Source organism: Saccostrea cucullata, unplaced genomic scaffold (assembly GCF_032062105.1).
Source record: "Saccostrea cucullata isolate Sc308-1 unplaced genomic scaffold, CSIRO_AGI_Scuc_v1 ctg10890, whole genome shotgun sequence".
In the NCBI taxonomy this organism is placed as follows: Eukaryota; Metazoa; Mollusca; class Bivalvia; order Ostreida; family Ostreidae; genus Saccostrea; species Saccostrea cuccullata.
Window position 1 is genome coordinate 1 of NW_026923630.1, and position 22,322 is coordinate 22,322.

The 22,322-nt window shown below is 35.0% G+C and overlaps 2 protein-coding genes across 2 annotated transcripts; both read right to left on the bottom strand.

Annotated features, from left to right (window-relative positions):
* Positions 1–7,387: 7,387 nt before the first annotated feature.
* On the bottom strand, positions 7,388–8,501 carry LOC134264517 (neuronal acetylcholine receptor subunit alpha-6-like). Its single transcript, XM_062746810.1, has 2 exons — positions 7,481–8,501; positions 7,388–7,398 (listed from the first exon to the last, which is right to left on the bottom strand). Exons 1-2 carry the CDS (start codon positions 8,499–8,501, stop codon positions 7,388–7,390), a joined length of 1,032 nt encoding a protein of 343 aa, XP_062602794.1.
* A 2,412-nt stretch (positions 8,502–10,913) lies between these two features.
* Positions 10,914–12,126, bottom strand: LOC134264516 (complement C1q-like protein 3). The gene is made up of 2 exons (XM_062746809.1): positions 11,817–12,126; positions 10,914–11,401 (listed from the first exon to the last, which is right to left on the bottom strand). The coding sequence occupies exons 1-2, from the start codon at positions 12,064–12,066 to the stop codon at positions 10,962–10,964; spliced, it is 690 nt and encodes a 229-aa protein (XP_062602793.1). The 5' UTR covers positions 12,067–12,126; the 3' UTR covers positions 10,914–10,961.
* Positions 12,127–22,322: the final 10,196 nt, after the last annotated feature.

Genomic DNA, 22,322 nt, shown 5'->3' on the forward strand with positions numbered 1-22,322 from the left:
TTTCTGCTTCATATGAATACAAAATTGCTCTGTTTATAACGAGGTACAAACAATACCCGTGCGAATACAGATTTTTGGGAGGCCTGGTCTCAAAGACCAAATAGTTATGTTCAATAAAAAAAACTGAAGCATCTTTTTAATATCAACTTCAGAGTACTTGTGTGTGTAATCAGAATGTATTTTAACGAAACGATTTTGCAAAGGACAAATACCATGGTAAGTTCCATCTTTATTGAAAAAGCAACCATCAATATCATCAAAAGCTAGAATTTGATTAATTGTGGAGAATGGCTGTAGATAGAGTTGAAATGCCGTAAGTTTTAATGTTACTGATTTTGATAAAATTTTGTGATTTCAATTTTATCAAATATTCTTAGGAATATTTACGGATCCACATATGATTTACACCATTCTCGAATATATAGTTGCACAGTACTCCTGCTGTAAATAACATTCACCACTTTTAATATTTAACATGCGCTGAATCACTCACTGGTATGCAAAATTTGCACCTGGGTGCACCTGGGTGCACCTGGGTGTAAATTTAAGCATGTGAACGCAATTGCATATATGCAAAAGTAAATATACATATGTGCAAATGTACAACCAGGCGAAAATTCGCATCTTCTCAGACCAAGTGTAAATTTACTTTTGCATATGTGTTAGTGTTCTCCTGGTGTAGTTTTCAGCGTGTGAACGAACTGCAAATTGTACAGCCAATAAAATGTACCGTTTAAAATGTGTATGTGTAAATGTATGTAAATTGCAACTTGCTTTCTTGGCGAACACAGTTGTCCTTGAGAGGTAAGTAATCTAAATAACAAAGACCTTAATGATCTTAATAATTACAAAGCATTTGGAATGCGCGTATTCCCATTCGAAAGTCATCAATCCATTGAGAATTGTCATCCCTCTGTAACACTGTAATTCTGTTGTACCAGTCTGTTGACCTTTCCCTAACCCCTTGATCCCGCAAACGACCTAATCAAACACAAAAACCTAAAACTACACAATATCGGAATATCATCCTTCTTCTGAACCTAAAATATTTACCATTTTTTTCATTAATCTTCATAAATCATTGCTAATTGATCTAATTTGTTAAGTTCCATGTGAATACAGTATACTTTTATACCTTTTATAAGCAATATTTGCATCCGGTAAGTAAATCAGCGCATGTGAATGACGCATAGTAAGGAGTAAAGAAAGAGGCTTGGTAGAACATTTACTGGAACCTGTTATGTACTACTATCCTTGTTTGTAAGTATTTTTTTAGTTTCGGAATCCAGTATTGCTATGGTAATTCAAATTCATTTTGATTGTTGGGAGTATTAAAAATTCCAAATTTAACTTATTATTTTGAAATTTTTATCCTTAAAGTGGGAGTAATGGATCTAAGTTTGATTATTACTTGTAGAATAAAACGAATCCCAGTTCCTCTAAAACACAATTAAAATGATAAGACATGCATATGCAAAAAAGTACTTACAGATCGTGTAATCTGATTCTATTTTCACTTCTGAATGATGGTGAATACAGAATATTAGACGGTTTTCAGATCGCCTCTCAATAGCTTAATACGAGATTTCAACATCCATCTGATACTTTAAATCCATTCTAACAAAGTGTCAAGGATTTCCTCTTCATGTCTGGTCCATCGCCTGGCGTAATTCTCCACAGAATTTATGATATTCCCGAAACTTTAAAGCCTCAACTGCATGGCTTTCCAAACTTTTGTTCTTTTAAATTAGTGATCCAAGGTCCTCAATATTAACCATAATAACGTCACCATTAGTAACGTGTCCAGCAAGACTATAGTTATAGGCTGGCGAAGATCATGAACACAATGGAGGATTACGTTTCAGATACTCGATATCTAGGCTCTGTAGAGTTTTCTTATAATCAAACAGTTTGGAAGCAATAGTCGATGTATATCTGTAGGGTATGCAAGGTGAAGTCTTCAACTTGAAATAGAATCTATTTATAAATTAAACATGTTTAAAAGGGATAATTGATCATCAATAAAAAATCTTCTGACAAAACAGCCCTTATACGTTATATTTATAAAGGAAAAATCTTGTTAAATAAGGAGATCTAATATCTTAGAAAATAATTATTTGTATCTCCTCTCTGGTGTCCATTAACATGGCCATTTTAACATTAACTAACCATTTAAACATTAAAATTAACATAGCCATTTTAAAATTTTAACATAGTCATTTTAACATTAACATAGTCATTTTAACATTAACCTAATCATTTTAACATTAACATATGCATTTAAACATTGAAATTAACATAGCCATTTTAAAATTAACATAGTCATTTTAACATTAACCTAACCATTTTAACATTAACATAACCATTTTAACATTAACATAACCATATAAACATTAAAATTAACATAGCCATCTTAAAATTAACATAGTCATTTTAACATTAACATAGCCACTTTAACATTAACCTAACCATTTTAACATTAACATTAACATGGTCATATATAAAATTAAAATTAACATAGCCATTTAAACATTAACATTAACATAGCCATTTTAAACATTAACATATAGCCATTTAACATTAACATTATTATAACCATTTTAAAATTAACATTAACATAGCCATTTTCACATGAACATTAACATAGCCATTTTAACATTAACATAGCCATTTTTAACATAACTTAGAGCAAAGAGCACCCTCTTTTGTTTTTCATTCGTTGATACTGTATAGATATTACAGGATTATTTTGACCTCTGTGCAGGTGTTCATATGTCAGAAATGTGTACTCCCTGAATCCAGGGCATCAGTGATGCATTCACAAAATTGTGATCTGTCCGAGATCACGAAATAAAAAAGAGTATACTTAATAAAAGAGGCCCATGGGCCTTGTAGGTCACCTGAGCATTATGCAACAACTTTCCAGTGATTGACTTTGATTTATGTTTTAAGCCTGATGCTATGACATTTCACAATTTTGAAAGAGGCACCATTGATCATCATAATTATACATTTAGCAGTTGCTTCGTTTGTCTACTTAATACCCATAGGCAGGGTAGGGGAACAAATAATGCATTTCAACTAATCAGTAATATTCAGCAATAATCAGTAGTGCCCCTACCACACATAACCCCTGACCCTTAGGCCTAGATCCACACATTGCACAATTTTTGAAAAGGCATCCTTGCTGAACTTGACTGTAATGAACTGAAAAATTATAGACCAGTTTCCAACTTACCATTTATTTCAAAAATACTCGAAAAGGTAGTATCAAAAAGACTAAAGCATCATCTGGAAGTGAACAATCTACAGGAACCACTGCAGTCAGCATATCGAGCATGCCACTCTACAGAGACGGCACTCCTCCGAGTCCATCATGACATTGTATCAGCGCTTGATAAAAATTCCTGTATGGCCCTAGTGATGCTAGACTTGTCTGCTGCGTTTGATGTGATCGACCATCCCATCTTACTCAGACGTCTCAGGTTCTCTTTTGGGATTTCTGGGGCAGCTCTGGAATGGATCGAATCCTACTTGACACAGCGCACACAAAGAGTAGTCATCGGTGGGAGGGATTCCGAAGATCTTGTTCTGCGGTTCGGAGTACCACAAGGTTCAGTGCTTGGACCAGTCTTGTATTGCCTTTTCTCGAAACCTATTGGTAAAATTTGTCGTGATCATGGCATGCTGTTCCACTGTTATGCAGATGACACACAAATATACCTTGTTATAAAACCGAACGAAACATGGTCAGACTTAAAAAGTCGACTAGAAACTTGTTTAGCAAACGTGAGAAGCTGGATGTGCGCAAATCTACTAAAATTGAACCAGGATAAAACTGAGTTTATTGTCTTTACACCAAAGAGTCAGCTTAAAAGATCTTTTACACACCAACTTGATTTTGATGGCTCTGTCATCTGTGAATCAGATTGTGTGAAGAATTTGGGAGTGTTTTTCAACAAATCACTTACCATGGAGAATCAGATTAGCGCAGTGTCCAAATCCTGTTTTTACCACCTAAGAAATATTAGTCGAATTCGTCAATTCATAACAGAAGATGCTTGTAAGACTCTAGTTGTCGCTCTAGTTACATCAAGACTTGATTATGGAAATGCACTACTCTGTGGAATTACAGAGACAAATATATCACGACTACAGAGAGTACAAAATACGGCAGCAAGGATTGTCACCCGAACTAAGAAGCATGATCATATCTCCGAAGTCCTGATATCTCTTCACTGGCTTCCAGTTAAATTTAGAACATGTTATAAGATCCTTTTATACACTTTCAAAGTACTCCAGGGGACATCACCATCATACCTAAAGGAACTCATAACAGTCTATAAACCGTCAAGAACTCTACGCTCGTATGACTCCAAACAACTTGTGAAACCTCGTGTTCGCACGGAGACATACGGAACGCGTCGTTTTGACCATGCAGCAGCAACTTTGTGGAATGGCTTACCGGACGCTCTCCGGTTCCAGACGTCACTTTTAGCTTTTAAACGAGATCTTAAGACTCATCTTTTTAAGATAGCATACGACGTGTAAATTTTTTATTTTTTGAACAAGTTATCGAGTTTTATTGTCCTCAGACTATGTATTTGGGCACAACCTGTATTGTGTGAAATTTTTAAGTTGATCTCAATTTGATCTTAGTCTAGCAGCTTATAATTTTAGCTAACTCTTATGTTAGGTACGATCTCGTACAATGATTTTAGGTTTTATGTTTTTATGATTATTGTGTTGTATTTAACTACTTGTATATCTGAAATAGTGTCTGTTCAGCGCCTTAGAGTAATTTATTTTAAATAGGGCGCTATACAAATGTTATTATTATTATTATTATATTATATTTTCAAAAATATTTGATTATTACCAAGAAGCAGGTTTCAAACAATTCATTCATTTTCAGTATATGAGTACAGCCCCCCCCCCTATGGTACCCCTGACCCTGGGGCCTTGAAATTCAGAATTCTGGAAGATTAGGGCCCTTGCTCATCATAACTACATAGGTAGTTCATCTGCTTAATACCCGGGAGCATAGAAGAAAATTTTCGAAGATTTAATGTATTTTCACTATATAATCAATAGAGCCCAACCCTAACACCAGAACCCATGACCCCGGGGCCATAGAATTCACAATTTTGGTAGAGGCACTCTTGCTCATCATAACTATGTACTTAGTTAGTTTATTAAATACCTAGGAGCAGAGAAGAAAATTTTCAAAGAATTCATGTATTTTAACTATGTAATCAATAGAGTCCCACCCTAACACCAGAACCCCTGACCCTGGGGCCATAAAATTCACAATGTTGGTAGAGGCACTCTTGAATATCATAACTATGTACTTAGTTAGTTTATTTAATACCTAGGAGCAGAGAAGAAAATTTTCAAAGAATTCATGTATTTTGACTATGTAATCAATAGAGTCCCACCCTAACACCAGAACCCCTGACCCTGGGGCAATAAAATTCACAATTTTGGCAGAGGCACTCTTGCTCATCATAACTATGCATTTAGTTAGTTTATTTATTACCTAGGAGCAGAGAAGAAGATTATCAAAGAATTCATGTATTTTCATTATATAATCAATAGAGCCCCGCCCTAACATCAGAACCTCTGACCCTGGGGCCATAAAATTCACAATTTTGGTTGAAGCACTCTTGTTCATCATTACTATGCACTTAATTAGTTTATTTAATACCTAGGAGCAGAGAAGAAGATTTTCAAAGAATTCATGTATTTTCACTATGTAATCAATAGAGCCCCGCCCTAACACCAGAACCCTTGACTCTGGGGCCATAAAATTCACAATTTTGGTGGAGGCACTCTTGCTCATCATAACTATGCACTTAGTTAGTCTTTTTAATACCTAGGAGCAGAGAAGAAAATTTTCAAAGAATTCATGTATTTTCACTATATAATCAATACAGCCACGCCCTAACACCAGATCCCCTGACCCTGGGGCCATAGAATTCACAATTTTTGTAGAGGCACTCTTGCTCATCATAACTATGTACTAAGTTTGTTTATTTAATACCCCGAAGCAGAGAAGAAGATATTGAAAGAAATAATGCATTTTCACTATTTACTTATTTAGCCCCGCCCTAGCACAAGAACCCCTGACCTCAGGGCCATGAATTTCTCAATTTTGGTAGAAGACTCAATGCTAATTACAATCATGCATACAGTTTGACTGCTTGATGTCCAGGAGTAAAGGAGAAGATTTTTAAAGATTGCATTAATTTTAGTGGTTTTGGCCCCACCCCTCAGGCCCCAGGAGGGCAGGGATCATGAAATTCACAATTTTTGTTCCCCTTCACCCATAGATGCTTTGTGCCAAATTTGGTTCAAATTGGATCAGTGGTTGCAGAGAAGAAGCTGAAAATGTTCAAATGTTAACGCACAATGCACGACGACGGACGAAAACGGATAGCATACTCAGGTGACCTAAAAATAAAACGAAGTAATCGTCACACGTGAGCGCTCGCTTCATCATCGGAGTATAGCAGTTTCAAAACTCGACCGCAACTGACCTTATAAGATAAAAAAAAAATTCTATTTACAGTATTCAATTTAAAAATATAATTTACCACTGATGGTAAGCATTGTAGGCACCCTAACTCTCCAGATGACCTTCACCAATATAACACCGGTAATACATTGTCTAGCAGACTGATGGTGTATTGCGAAGTTTATCAAGGACAGATGATACAAACTTTTGTCTTAAAAATTGAAAATAACAACTCGAGTCATGTTTTAATGAATAAAATGAAAAGGTTTCACCGCAAATTTTTGCATATTTTTTATTCAAAGTTTCAAAGAGAAAATATTTGCATTGAGCTCACACAAAACTTTTAAACATTCCTTAAGTATCACAGTGATAAATAATTTATACATTTAAATTTGGTTTCAATTTGACATAATTCATCAGTAAATGATGTACTAGTATTCAAAACATTTATTGTGTAAGAGTAGTCTATATGGATTGTTTCTATCTAAATCCAAACATCTTAACTCCTAAACTCATACTGAGTATGACATATAAATGTCTAATACAAAAACATGTTCTACAATTTTTTTAAATGGATTATTAAACCACATTTTCATCATACAGATGCAAAAATAATAAAATTTTGTGTCGCTTACTGATTTGGCAAAATCCCTAGATACATGGGTTTATATATTTAGAGACTAAGCTCATCAAAAGGCGGCTATAAATGTATAATATGTATAATTCGATGGATATACTTCATTTTGGAGTGAATACTGCAAAAGTATTCATCAACACCGTATAATTCAAGTACCTACAGTAGGGTTTGGACTTTAAAGTTAAGAAATTAATTAGACATTGTTGGAAAAATTACTATCAACTGGATTCAGATTACATTAATGCTGTGGAAAAACATTGAAAATATATTACAAGCTAGGATAATCAAAAAGAAAATTATATCAAGCTTTATTACAGAAAAATTACATCTTCCCTCTTTTTCTTTCCTTGGTGTTTTTTCTTTAGCTTTGGAAAAATGGAAGTGGACGAGCAACAAGAAGGCTTCGAAAACGACGGTCAGACCACTGATGACGAGTTGAGTTATCAAATATATTGTGAAAAAGGGAACTTTTTCTGAGGATTTCGGCATGGAGTCGGTTATCATGGTCAGGCACACGGCAAAAGTCAGGAATATAGCCATACAGAATCCCATCTTTTCTCCGGAGTCAATGGGTACCACGAAGCTAAACAAATTTAGCACGGATAAAATAATTACTGGTAGCAATGTCGAAATTACAACATAAAGCGACTTTCTTTCTAAAAGAATGTTAAAATGTAATTGTCTCTCACTCCGTTTGGTCAGAGAATCTTCATATTCGTTTATTAAAAGTGAAGTGTTCCTGACGTTCCAAACTTCATTTGGTAGAAGATACTGGAGAAGGAAGCTGGAATACTTTGATTCAAAGTTGATGAACTCAGCGTCGGGATTAATATTGCCGAAATAAAGACCACAGTAGTGTGAATCAAAAGGATACTTAGTGACATCTATTGTACACTGGGACACACTCTCCATATATTTCATGTAAGAAACGTATCCAAATGAATGAACAGTAACTGGATCTTTATCGGCATTGAAACATTTATCGTTTCCTAATTCATTAAAAATACAAACGGAAGTCGGCGACCAGATATTACTAGCATTAACTTGAACGGAGCTGATATTCAGATAGGAGCTGGGGTCCCATCTAAGGCGCCAGTCCGTCCATGTAAGCCCCACCCAATATGATCCTTGTACAGTTTGCTGTTTTTCGTTCACTTCTGAAATCCCCATCAGATTTAATGTTACCGTTACATCGGTTTGGGTTTCCGCAGATTCGAATGGAGCAATGTCCGGATCAATTTTCGTGATTACGTCCTGGAATAGTTGTGACCTTGACGAGGTATCTGTTAGCCCAAGAAATGACATCAAAATCACTGTTCTGAATATTCCAAATGATTCCAGTTCCATGTTTCTGACTATTTCCTGAAGTCAATTACAATGGCAGGTCTCCCCAGCCACACACTTGAATCTGTTCGATGTTTGTCGGGTTTTCTCGAAAAATGTATCGAAACTCTAAGCAAACTTTGTCAAGAAAGAAAAGTTGGAAAATTTAAATCGTCCGCTTCCAACGTCTGTGTGGTAGGTAAATATGAATATAAAAGGAAAATTCAAACGGCAAACCGACTTAAAGAGAAACAAAATCTGGTTTGTTGTTTTAAGGAACACAATATAATCTTTTCTGCACACAGTCTCTTAATCTAAACCTATTTTCATATACCGAACTACACATTAATTTAAAAACCAGAAATATTGATAAGGATGTATTAAAAACAGAATAAATTCATTTCTTGTAAAAGATAATGTTGTTAGATGTTTTATATTGGTTTTTCTTACACTTAAAATGTATTTTTTTAGAATGCGCAAGACCCTTTAGAATAACGCCTAATTTTGAAGAAAAAAAAACCTTTTTAGACCCGTCTTTGCTCCTGAGGACAGTTAATTTATAAAGCTCTTCTCGTGCTATATTTTTTCTCGAAGCAGGAAACACATCCCTGGATTGATAAGGAATAGAAAGAGAGGACATACTCTCAATACCCTAATGATTATTCGGATGTTTGTGTATATGTTGTGTATATTTGAGCAGGAAGTCATTATACCTGTCGGTCCTCCAAAACGCAAAAGCTACCTTGCAAATGGTATAATGTCAAACCCGAGCCGATTTCCTCTTAAAATGTTGATGCATGACTGTGGTTTATTTTTTAAAACATAAATCGTAAATTTTACCAAATGTAAACGCAGCATTTGGGTTCTCTGGTAAAGTGCAGTCGTGCCAGAATCGATCTCCGTGTTTGTAGAGACTGAATTGGAAGGCGATAAGATATCGTAGTATACTCAGTAGTCTCCTCTCTTGGACAGCTGTCATGTTCTTAACGACCTGAAGACTCTATGCCACCTGATCCCACTCAAATAGCTTTAAAGTCCATTGATCACGCTCAAAATCAAAACTATTCGGCAAACGAGCAAATGTTGACTTCTAAATTCTTCAGAGATGGGATCATGTGCCATGAAGCAATTAGCATCCCCTTTGGATCTGTCACACTCTCCGTGTGCTCCTTGTCATGATATGGCAAATAGATGAAAATCGCAGAAATTTGCCTAATTGTTATTGGCCTTACAATATGTACAAAAAATGTCAACATTTGACCTGATGAAAGATTTCATTAACTTTTTTGCACTTACGGTCATTGTATATCGACCAATATTTCCACTTCTTATTTTTATCTCTGTGATAACTCTTTGAAACTTAGTGGAGTTAATTTCTTGATAAACCTGTCGGAATGTAAATTAGGCAGGTCGAAAGGCCAGGAGCTGGGGAGGCCTAATATGCATGCAAATCTCGTGCGCATCTGTCTCTGTGTCTGACGTCAAGGATGCCAAATATGCATGAAAATCTCGTGCGGCTGCAATTGTGTTTGACGTCAGTGGGAGAGGGCTATGGAAATTGGCAAGGGAGTCTTCATGTAATTTGAGTCTATGTCTACATTTTTAAAATATATATAAATCTAAAATTTTATTTCACAGTGAAACGGAAATATAAAGAATCACTGTCTAGTTCGTATAGTATGCCAGGGACATCAACGATAGTGGGAAACATGGGATAATTTAAGCATAACGGGTTTCGCCCGTTATGCAAATTATCCCATGTTTCCCACTATCGTTGATGCCCTGGCATACTATACGAACTAGACAGTGATTCCTTAATTGAACATGAAAATGATGACTTGAAAGGAGACTGTTGATATCCATGTTTCATTAATTTGTTAGTTAATAGCATTTAAAAAGGAATCGTACGTAGAGCACGCTCTTGCATATCGAATCAACTTCGTGTCGTAGACCCCGTATGCAGGTGATAAGGTTATATTGCTGAAAAAATTAGTGATCTCGTTTATCTAAAAGTTTTGTTGATATATAACCATTTATGCCTTTTTCTTGTAAAATACCCAATTATGAAGCAGAGATGTCAGACTCTGCACAGCTTTTATTTCAAGTTCACTGTAAATCGACATATCAATGGAAATTAATTACAAAGAACACATTACTATATTTACTTTTATTGCATACATTGTAGCAGATGAAATATCATAAAATGGGTGTTTATACTATATAATTGGCAATTACACTATATACATTATGGTCTTCTTTTTAGTTTTTTCTTCCCAAAAGTATATCCATATTGGTACATGTTTCTGAAAATTCCATAAAATTAAATATTCATATTTATATATTAAAATAATGTAAAACATGAGTAAAATTTACAACAATGTAACAATATCTGTGTGAATTTGAGCCGCTTCTAAATTTTAAAATTCGAAATGAACACCATGTGGAAAGACCAATAACGGCATGTTCTTTTTTAAAACAGAAGTGTTAATTATGCAGCATAAATCCTGAAAATGTGTGCATGGGCACCGGATGAACGATAAAACCAACTCCAGAAAACTTCCTAACCCAAACTCTATCTCCAGACTGTAAACTTAGGCAAGCCAAGTTGGTTCCAGTTTGGTAAATGTATTCTTGGTTTTTGTTCTGGAATCCTCTGCTATCTGCAAATGTTCTGACTTGACTTTTACCATTCAAAACTATATCTGTCGCTATTTTTCCATTATCCCAGGACACAATGGTTGTGTAGAAAACATAGCTTCCATTAAAGGGTGCTGTAAAAATCCCATCACGTGGGTTATAACCTCCTCCAACGTTTGTGATGACCTTTGGGAATACCATATCGGTTCTCGTTGTATCTTGTTGTGAAAATTGGTCATAGCCCGCAGTAAATGCAACTATACTCTTTCCATTATCATGCCGATTATCTAATAAAAAAAAAAATAGTTTTCGTCCGATTCCATAGATGAGACATTGAAATTTAAATCACAGTTTCAAAGCGACAGTACGGCTGAAATTTACCGAATATATTCATTAAAGAATAAGGTATAACGATGAATTCAGCAGTTTGAGAACCATAAATAATTATTAATTTTAATGAAATAATCAGAATTATTTACATATGAAACTTGTAATTTTCTGAAAGTGCATACATTTATGAGTAGTAAAAAAAAATTTCAAATCCTATTGGAATTTTTTTTTAAGTCTATTTTTCGTTGAGATGCTCCATATACTGTCACTTTAAGTTTTGGGGTATACAAAATGGTTGCTTAATGTATCCCTCTAGAAAATGGGGCAAGTTAAATTAACAAGATCAAAAAATAAAAATATATATAGTCTTACCATTCTTTTCTTTTGATGTATCCATAACATAAGCCAGCGTTGATGTCATATTTAGCTGATCACCCTCGATCTTCCTTGCCCAGCCCTCTAGTTTAGAAACTGAGTTACTGAGGTCTTCTTGCTTCATGGAAAGATTCTTAACCTCAATTTGAACATCTTCAAAAACAATTGTTGTTCGATTTAACATGGCCTGGCGATCCTCACTCGTTTTTGTTTCGGTGGCTTTTAGGCGTTCAGAGGTAGCCTGCATAAATCTGTCGACGGTTCTCAACTTTTGGTCGTATTTTTGAATCGTACCCTGACAATTTACTACAATAAGTAAGTAAGTAAGTAAGTAAGTAAATTTTATTTAAAGTCGGCATTGTATACATACATAACAATAAACATGAGCTCTGTAGAGCTCTTAAACCGACTATCACAGTTAAAATATCACAGAAAGACGTTTACACATAAATTATCATGCAAAAACACATGTACATATATACACATACAAACATGACAGATAAAATGAATTTTAAGAATTTAACAAATTTTAAGAGTTTATAGTTTCTATAGAATAAGTTAAAAAAAAATAGACAACATGAAAAGCAATATGATTGCATTAAGAGAAACAAAAATAAATATAACGTGAGTATTATAAATAAATAAATAAAAGTCATATAATAGTACATGTAATAAAATTAAGCACTAAGTTTAATTCATAAATTCAGATAAAAATAATTAATTGTATAATTAATAATATTAAAAATAAATAAATAAAAAAAACCGATAATTGAATAAATTTGAAAGTTTAGGAAATTTAAAATTCACACAGACATAGCTAAACCAAATTGAGAACGAAGGAAAGAATAAAAAATAAAAATAAATAATAATAATAATAATTTTAAAGTAATTTATGTTCCTCATCAATACACATCCTGCCTAGTGATTGGGTCAGTCCCTACCTACAAAGGCAAGATATGCATATTGTGAGGTTAAAGGAAAAAAAAATGAGATAGGTGATATCATTAGAGAAAATGAAAGATTTCAAAAATAAATGAAAATTCAACTGTTTCTAAACATTGTCTCATCAGCCATGCAGCCCTACGCTGTGGTTTCTGCAGGAACTGCATTTGCATTTTTCCCCCGTCCATGTCTCAATGAAAGTTTTAAATTGGCTGAGGGTGGAAAGTTCCCTAGCATGATTTGGTAGAGAATTCCACAGCGTAGCAGCCGCATAGCTGAATGACTGTTTTCCATACCTAGTGGTTCTTGGCCTAGGTAATTCCAGGGTCTTTTGATATCTAAAATTGTATGTTGAATTTTGCTGTTGAACTAAATCTTGCAGGAACAGTGGGCATTGATTGTTTATAATTTTGAAAACTTCAAGGGCCATGGCTCTCATACGCCTGATTTTCAGTGAGGGGAGGTTTGATTTTTCTAGGAGCTGGTCATAACTCCACAATGCTTTCAAGACGCTGATTTTCCAACTGAAGGGTGTTAATTTTAGTTTGCAATGTCTCTATCGTCTGTTGAAAGTTGTTCATCGCACTCTCAGTCGATTCGATACTTTGCTTTATAGAATCAACGTCTCCCACTAATGTATGAACATTCTTGGCCACAGCTAAGCCAATACCGGTGCCTTGGTTTAGCATAAGCTTCATAAATTCCAGTTCATTACACTTGGTCGCTTGTCCATCGTCTTTTATATCTGTGGAGTTGCGTTTTTCAGAACCAGTTAGCAAAGAGAAGTCCCTTGCCTTGATACTGACAATCAGCGCTGTCAAAAGAAGAAGAGGCCTCATTCTCTCTGACTATCCAAATGCAAACCGAATCTGCCTAATATATTGAAAGAGATATATATGCAACTCTCGGTTATTTCTACAGATAGGTGTATCTCTGTAAAAATACCAAATGCTATAAAATAAATATGTAACACCTGCCAATTCTGATTACGTAGATAAAAACATACTGATAAGACACTTTACATTATGTGCTTTTTCCTGAATTTAGCGTGATCAAGTACATTTGAAATGAGTAATCACACATTTATCATATCAATGCCACTTCATAAGTTTTATGGTTTCTATTTGTACACACAGATTATAGAAACAGATTTTATTGATTATGAACACTTTAATTCAGGCTTATATACACACAAACATAAAATTAACAAGATACAAGTTGCATTTAACAAGATGCCTTCTATATATCAAGTAAAATTCATCTTCCCAAGTCAAGACTTTCTGATCCGCTCCACTCCACATTTCCCAAGTCAAGAGTTTCTGATCCGCTCAGCTCCACATATGTGGAGCGGAGCGGTTCAGAAACTCTTGACTTTGGAAGATGGTAAAATTACGCTTCCATGTGCTTGTTATAAAGGTGTTTTAAAAAGTTAACATTGGGTCTTTACAAATCAGGATATTAAATAATTTTTAATTTAAAATTTGTGAATAAGGTTATACGAAAGCCTATTAAGCTCAAAAAAAAAAAATAAATAAATTTTCGCATTATAATGCGAAACCTTCGCGAACAGACGCGAAAGTTTCGCGGGTTTTTTAGCAAAAGTGTCGCGTTATAAATTTTTTTTTTAATCTATGAAAATGAGCCAAATGGGCTTTCGTGAGTATAGAACTCGTCAAAAAAAAAAAGAAAGTAACTAAAAGTATAAATTTATGGAATTCCTATGGAATGCCATATACGACAGCCAACTGCTTACTGCCAACTGTCAGCTGCTTACTGCTAACTGCCACACATGTTTGAATAATTTTTATTTTTATATTGATATTTATGTGAATTTTCAAAAAAAAAAACAGGCGCGAATCTAGAACATTTTTTCCAAGAGGGTCACTCATGTTAAAAAAATATCCAACCCAGATATTTCTTGACAAGAAAAAAAAAAAAGAAACGTAAGTCCTTTCCTTAATGTGAAAATTTATTTCGGCCGGGGAGAGGGGGTTCTCATGCGTCATACCTTCATGTCTATGACATTTTTTATACCAACTTAACACAAAACCGCGTTTTCGGGGGGAAGGGGGAGGGAGTTCTAAGGTCCCTTTAAGTTGATTTATTTTATACATTGAATAACTTTTATTTGGTTTGTGCATTAAATAACTTAACAAATTTCAGAGGGGTGGTCGGGACCTCTCTCTCTAGATATATGCATGTAAAACATATCTTATTTGTAAAAACAAAGCGATATAAATGTTTGATCGGCGTTTTCTACGTGGAGGGTCTAAGATCAGTTTTAGTTCATTTAGTTTATACATAAACCCATGACTGTACAAATTTTAAATGCCACCCCCCTCCCCCACTCCAACCCCAAGATATTTGCATGTGAAACATTATAACACACAGAGATATACATCTTTAATTTGAGGAAATTTTTAGCTGTAGAATATAATGGAAAATGTAAACTTATTTTTAAAACATCTTTCCCTGCAAAACAACAAATTCTTTTTTTTTCTCTCTCTCTCTCTTCAAAGGTTTTGTTGTCTTCGGGGGTTGGGGGAGGGTGTACTTCTTGAAAGATTAAAAGCAGAAAATAGTCATTTTATTATCTATTTCAAATAAGAAAACAAATTTTAAAAAAAAAATGTACTTTATCAATCGCATATATTGAATAAATGTTAATAGCCATTCTCTGTAACCACTTCAACTTCGTTGCCACGCATGGTCACCGATTTTGATGAAACTTCACCTATGCTTAGTACTTGACACCAGAAACAAATATCAAACAAAATTTCGTTGCTAAGTGTCTTGGTTGCTATGGCAACAGCCGGAAAATTTTGAAAAATCGAGATTTTCAGCCATTTTAAATCTTGGCTGTGGCTTAATAAAAACTAGAAAAAGCAAACAAACCATTCTCACAAAAACATGACACCTTGATGTCACTTATATTGTAAAGAAACTGTTTAGAATATATCTCTAAATAAGTGGTAACCAAGGGTACATTTGGAATACATTTAAAATGCTGAAATATGCTGAAAAATACTCCGTATTCACTAATGGTAGGTGTTACATGCTCAAACTCAATCAACGACTTAAGAAAAACAATGAAAATGTTTGACCTTTAAGTATATAAGTATAAGCAATATTTTTCTATAAATAATTTTCATGGTTGCCATGGTAACACAGTGTAACCATGCAAAACCAGTAACTAAAATTGGGTTAATGCTACTGTCTTGAGGAAAAACTTGAAAATTCAAGACTGGCAAATATGCATCCTTAGGACCCTGCAACACCAAAACCATAAGAAAAATTGGGTATAATTGCTACTTTGCAGTGTTACCATGGAAACAAAGTACCAGTGCTTAAAAGTGAATTATTTTTCGCTGCATTAAGAATTAAATTGCCATATAATCAAGAAACAAATTAAAGGACTCAGCTTGAATAATACTTATCTGTTAGAACTGAAGTTGAATATCATATATTGATAAAATTTGATGAAGAAAACAACACTGTTGCTATGGTTACCAAGAAGGGAAAATGTTCGATTTTGTGAACTTTATATCAATATTAAACCCTGTGTGCCAACTTCTTGCATCCACTTCGAGATTGGATGATAGTCAAAATTAAAAGTCAGGTTAGCTGTTAATAAATATCAATCATAAAAGTTTTGGGAATCTACATTTAAGGGTACGTATCCAAGGAAAGAAAATATTTTTCAGGTTTTTAAGCATATATTTTCTGCTTATTTCCATAGCAACGCTCTATTTAAAGAATCTAATCTGAATTTTTTCAAATGGGAAGACTTGGAACACACCAACATCTTTAAAAATTGATGATTAGTTATGAGGAAATGTGCTTTTTTAAAAAGATAGGATCAGATTTAAAAATACAGAGTGTTACTTTGAAGGCTCTCTGTGGTATAAAAACCTTGACAACCATTTCCAACCAAAATGAAATATCATATTTTGTTCTTGGTATATGTTTTAAGGCTCTTTTTTCTATTATTTGGTCACATTTCATCCTATAATTGCTTTTTATTTTTACGTGTATGACTTTATAAAATTCAATGAATATTTTTTTTTACTTTTGAATACTTTGTTACCATAGTAACGTATGTAATAGTTGATTTACCAAACATGTTTATCATGCATTTGAGACTTGTGACCTTCAACTTTTGGAAACAGTCATTGCCAATTGTTTGCTTTGCCGCAAATGTTAACTATGGGGCTCTAAACATGTTAAAAAATGCCATTTTTCGAACTTTAAGACACGTTGCCATGGTAACTATATAACATAGCAACCAATTTTTGCCTGATTACAGTTTAGGGTATCAATGACTTTTATCAGAGAGAGTTTGGAGAAATTCTGAGACTATGCGTGCCACAGCTCCTATATAAAATTTCAAGTCATTACAGAGAATGGCTCTTAAATAGGATAAACATATTGGTCATTTAATCAATTTAATTTTACCAGGGTGACCCTCTTGGGAAAATGTCCTGGATCCGCGCCTGTTTTTTTTTTTTTTTTTTTTTAATTCACATAAATATCAATATAAAAATAGAAATTATTCAAATATGTGTGGCAGTTAGCAGTAAGCTGCTGACAGTTGGCAGTAAGCAGTCAGCAGTTGGCAGTGAGCAGTTGGCTGTCGTATATGGCATTCCATAAATTCCATTTACCACAGCCAACTGCTTACTGCCAGCTGATCAATGCTTACTGCCAACTGATCAATGCTTACTGCCAACTGCCACTGTACGAGTAATACGCGTACTTAATTGATTAAACCTTATGATTAGATTACAATACGAATACAAATTGGCGGTTTCAGGAAGTTTTTAACAGTGGGGACAAGGAAGGAACAAATAAATAGAAGGAAAGATTATTCCCTTTTAATTTCCACTTTTCTTGCAGGCAAATAATTCAATAGATTTTTAACGGGGGTGTTATTAAAGGTTTTATACGTCACAAAAATGGGGACGGGGTTTAGTAGGGGGTTAGCTACCAAATTATTTGTCTGCAACGAAGTGCAGAGATTAAATGTTTTCTTTTTAAGGTCAGATGAGACGTTCCTCAATATCTGTTTTGTATATCTTCAAAAATTTTCTTACATTCTGATTTCAAAACCAGTTTCTAAATGTCTTTAAAAAATTCAAACACTTAAACATTTGAAATTGGAAAATTATTTTTCTTCCCAAGAGGATTATATAAGAAATACTACCCCTGGTATCTTGGAGAAATGCCTGGTAAGGTAACTCAATTTTTTGCGAGTAAACATGTTTAAGTAGCAATACTTCAATGACAAAATCTTGGAAAATTTTATATATTATTAACGAATGTCTCGTCTGTCCTTAAGAGGAAATACTCCTTATTCCGCTTTACTCCTTCCTCGGCTTTATCAGTTCAAAAAATCCCAAATCCTCCAAATTTTGTTATTATTGTGAGAACACCCCCCACCCCCCCCACCCCCCCCGGAACAACAAAACCTTTTGAAAAAATAAAACCTGAAAAATGGACTACTAGTTGTTTCGCTGGGGAACAAATTAACTAAAATTATAGATTCATATCTCTGTTTTTACGAATAAGTTATGTTTTACATGCACAAATCTACGAGTAAAGGGGGACCACACCTTTGGAATTTAACTGTACTGTTATTTAATGTATAAATTGAACCAACTAAAAGTAACCCTGGAACCCCCCCCCCCCCACCTAGAAAACATGGAAGATATGAAGCATAGAAAGTCAAACACCCCCCCCCCCCCCCCCCCACACACACACCACCCCCACCCCGCCGAAATATTTTTTTTACGTTTAGGAAAGCAGTTTATTATTATTTTTTTTTTTGGGGGGGGGGGGGGTTCCATGTCGGGCCCCCTGAAACTCCGGTCAGGTGCTCTACCAACTGAGCTATCTGGCCACCGGCGATCGAACCTGGCTGACTGCCACATTCCTCCCTCCTTAAAGGTTTTTTTTTTGAATGGTAAGGGATGGGGCTTTCATACTTTACATATGTAATTCTTGTGAGAAGACCCTTCATTGGATACAAAGAACTTTGAGAATTTGACCTAGACCTTGGATTTTAACTTACTTTTAAAAAATAAACCTTGACCATAACTTTAAAAGGGTTAGGGCTAAGGCTTTCATGTTTCACATATTTAATCCTTGTGACAGGACCTTTCATTGGATTTCAAGAATAACCTTGACTTTGGAGTATGACCTACTTTTAATAAAAAATCTTTGGGTAATAATATATTTAACTTGCATTTCAGAAGTTTAATCTTCGATATGGTAATATTAGGCGTCCTCAGTGTTTCAGAAACACATCTTGTTCCTTATATTGAGAAGAAATATGGCCTCATATTTGACATGTGACCTATGGACCTTGACCTTCAGAATTCATTTTTAAATTTCTAAATGACATATGATAGGGCGTTCATATTTGAGACAATATGTCATAAAAAATGACATATCACCCACAAAGGCACCAAAAGCGGGGGACCACAATTCTTTGAATTTGCTTGTTTCCCCAACTGCAGAATGCATGCAAGCACGCTATAGTGTTTGTGGATATCAATGTTGTCTGCACAGGCTCTTTAATAAGCAACAAGAGGCCCAAGGGCCTTGAATCGCTCTTCTGATAAATTGTACAATCTATCACTTCTATTAGAAGCCTCAAACTCTATTAGTATCATAAGACCCATAATTCATCAACTTACAAAGTTTGATAATATTTAGCCAGTTAAGACTGAAGATATTATAATATAATTATAAAATACCATAGGTAGGTCACAGTGACCTACCTTTTGATTGAAATTTTCTGAGGACTCAAGATACATTAATTGACAAAGACTGATGATTGTAATTAAATAAGTACCTGAGATATTCAAAAGTAGGTCACCATGACCTACTTTTTGGTCAACATTCTCTGAAAACCCAAGATGCATCAACTGACAAAGTTTGATGATTCTAAGCCAATTAGTACCAGAGATAATTAAATATAGCCATCAAATGTCAAAAGTAGGTCACGGTGACCTACTTTTTGGTCGATGTTATCCAAAAACCCAAGATGCCTAAACTGACAAAAATTTGATGATTCTAAGCCAAGAAGTACCTGAGATATTCAAAAGTAGGTCACCGTGACCTACTTCTTGTTGGACATTCAATGAAACCCTAAGATGCCTCAACTGACAAAGTTTGATGATTCCGAGCCAATAAGTACCAGATATAATTAAATATAGCCATAAAATGTCAAAAGTAGGTCACAGTGACCTACTTTTTAGTCGATGTTCTCCGAAAACCCAAGGTGCCTAACCTGACAAAGTTTGATGATTCTAAGCTAATACGTACCTGAGAGATATTCAAAAGTAGGTCACCGTGACCTACTTTTTGGTCGACATTCTCCGAAAACCCAAGATGCCCCAACTGCCAAAGTTTGATGATTCTTAGCCAATAAGTGGCTGAGAGATACTTAGATATAGCCATAAAATGTCAAAAGTAGGTCACTGTGACCTACTTTTTGGATGACATTTTTCAACGACCCAAGATGCATCTACTGACCAAGTTTGATGATTGTATGTCTGAAGGTAATCAAAATATGCGTTTTAAACAATTTGAAAACAAATGTCGGCAAAATTCAAAAAGTAGGTCACAGTGACCTACTTTTTCATAAATATGTTTCAAGGTCCCAAGATGCATCAAAGTACAAGATTTGATGATTCTAAACCTCCCAGGGTCTGAAATAATGGGATTTAATGTTTTTAAAAGGATAAGTCGTAAAGTTTAAAGTAGGTCACGGTGACCTTCTTTTAAAATGACATTGTTCAAGGACCCAAGATGCATCAACTGACAAAGTTTGATGATCATAGGCCTTAAAGTTCCAAAATATGCCTTCAAATCAATTTGAAAACAAATCCCCGCAAAATTTAAAAAGTAGGTCACCGTGACCTACTTTTGAGTTAACATGATGTGAAGTCGTAAGATGCATCAACTTACAAGATTTGATGATCCTAGTCCTTATAGTAAGCAATATATACATGTTTTTAATAATTGTAAATTTAGGTCAACTTTGAAGTGACCTTGAGAGCACGCCCTTTGCCCCAAGGAAAATTCCCCGTGCAAATTTTAATCTTCGACATATCCTGATCCTTGTATGTAAGTTTGATGAAAATCTGTCGGGTGGTTATGGAAAAGAAGATTTTTTAGCAACCAGTTCTTTTGGTTTTGTTTTCCTGATTATCTCCCCTTGTTTAAGGGTCCCAACCCTAATTTTAGTATAAATGGTAGCCCTTGGCCCAAGTATATCCTGTGACAAATTTGGTACTGATTGACCAAGGGGTTCTTGAGTTATGGCCCATATTCTAAAAAGTTTACGCACACCGCACAAATGGCCATAGCATTAGCTCTTTGAGCCTTTGGCTCAGAAGAGCTAAAAAACGTGTGTCGGAAAACAATTCTGACTCTACACGTCGTTCTCTAAACTTTTTGTCAACAAAGGAATATAGATGATGTGAACATCAGTTACATTTTAACCATAAAAAAGTTCAGTCTTGCATTCCACCATATATTTCAAGTTGAAGTGTTCACCCTGTTTCCTGCAGATATATGTATTCCCAAGCTTACAAAATGTTCCATTACAAGCAAGCCCGTCAGTGCCCAGATATTGAAGTTCTAAAACATTAGATGCTTTACGTATTCTTGCTTTTCTTCTTCTTTCAACTACAGTCCCACTGAACTTTACACATTTATAGAAGAAGTGTGAATCAGATGTGGATCCTCAAAAACTCCGAAAAATCTGTAATTATGCCTTTAACTTTTATTCGGTTGGTGCTATGGCTTTTATAATTCACATAAGATAAGACGTTTCTGGGTAAAAATATACATGTATTTGACTTCTTGGCTGTAAAATTAAACTTGAGTTTGACCCACTTTTCAAAATATTACTAAACCTCACCCTTGAACTAACTTTTGATCAGTTGGAGCTTGTGTTTTCATAGTAACAATAACATTTGAATGGTTAGATAAAGAGCTTTGACAATACACAGGAATTTCTTGCGAAGAAGCCTTCCTTTGGGTCCTGGGGGAGGGGGGGGGGGTAGTCTATGACTTCTATTGCCTCAAAGTTTCACTTTTCATACCCATTTCACACATATTCGCGTTTACCGGGGGGGGGGGGGTCCGATGCTGAACTTTTTTCTTGCTTTAGTATACACTTTTTTAACCTTGTAAATTCCAAGGGGGGTCCTGACCCCCCCCCCCTCTTCTAGATCTGCACATGCTAGGATATTCATGTTTCACTTAACGTTGGGCATAACTTTTGATCGTCTGTAGTTATGGTGTATCAGCGCTTGATAAAAATTCCTGTATGGCCCTAGTGATGCTAGACTTGTCTGCTGCGTTTGATGTGATCGACCATCCCATCTTACTCAGACGTCTCAGGTTCTCTTTTGGGATTTCTGGGGCAGCTCTGGAATGGATCGAATCCTACTTGACACAGCGCACACAAAGAGTAGTCATCGGTGGGAGGGATTCCGAAGATCTTGTTCTGCGGTTCGGAGTACCACAAGGTTCAGTGCTTGGACC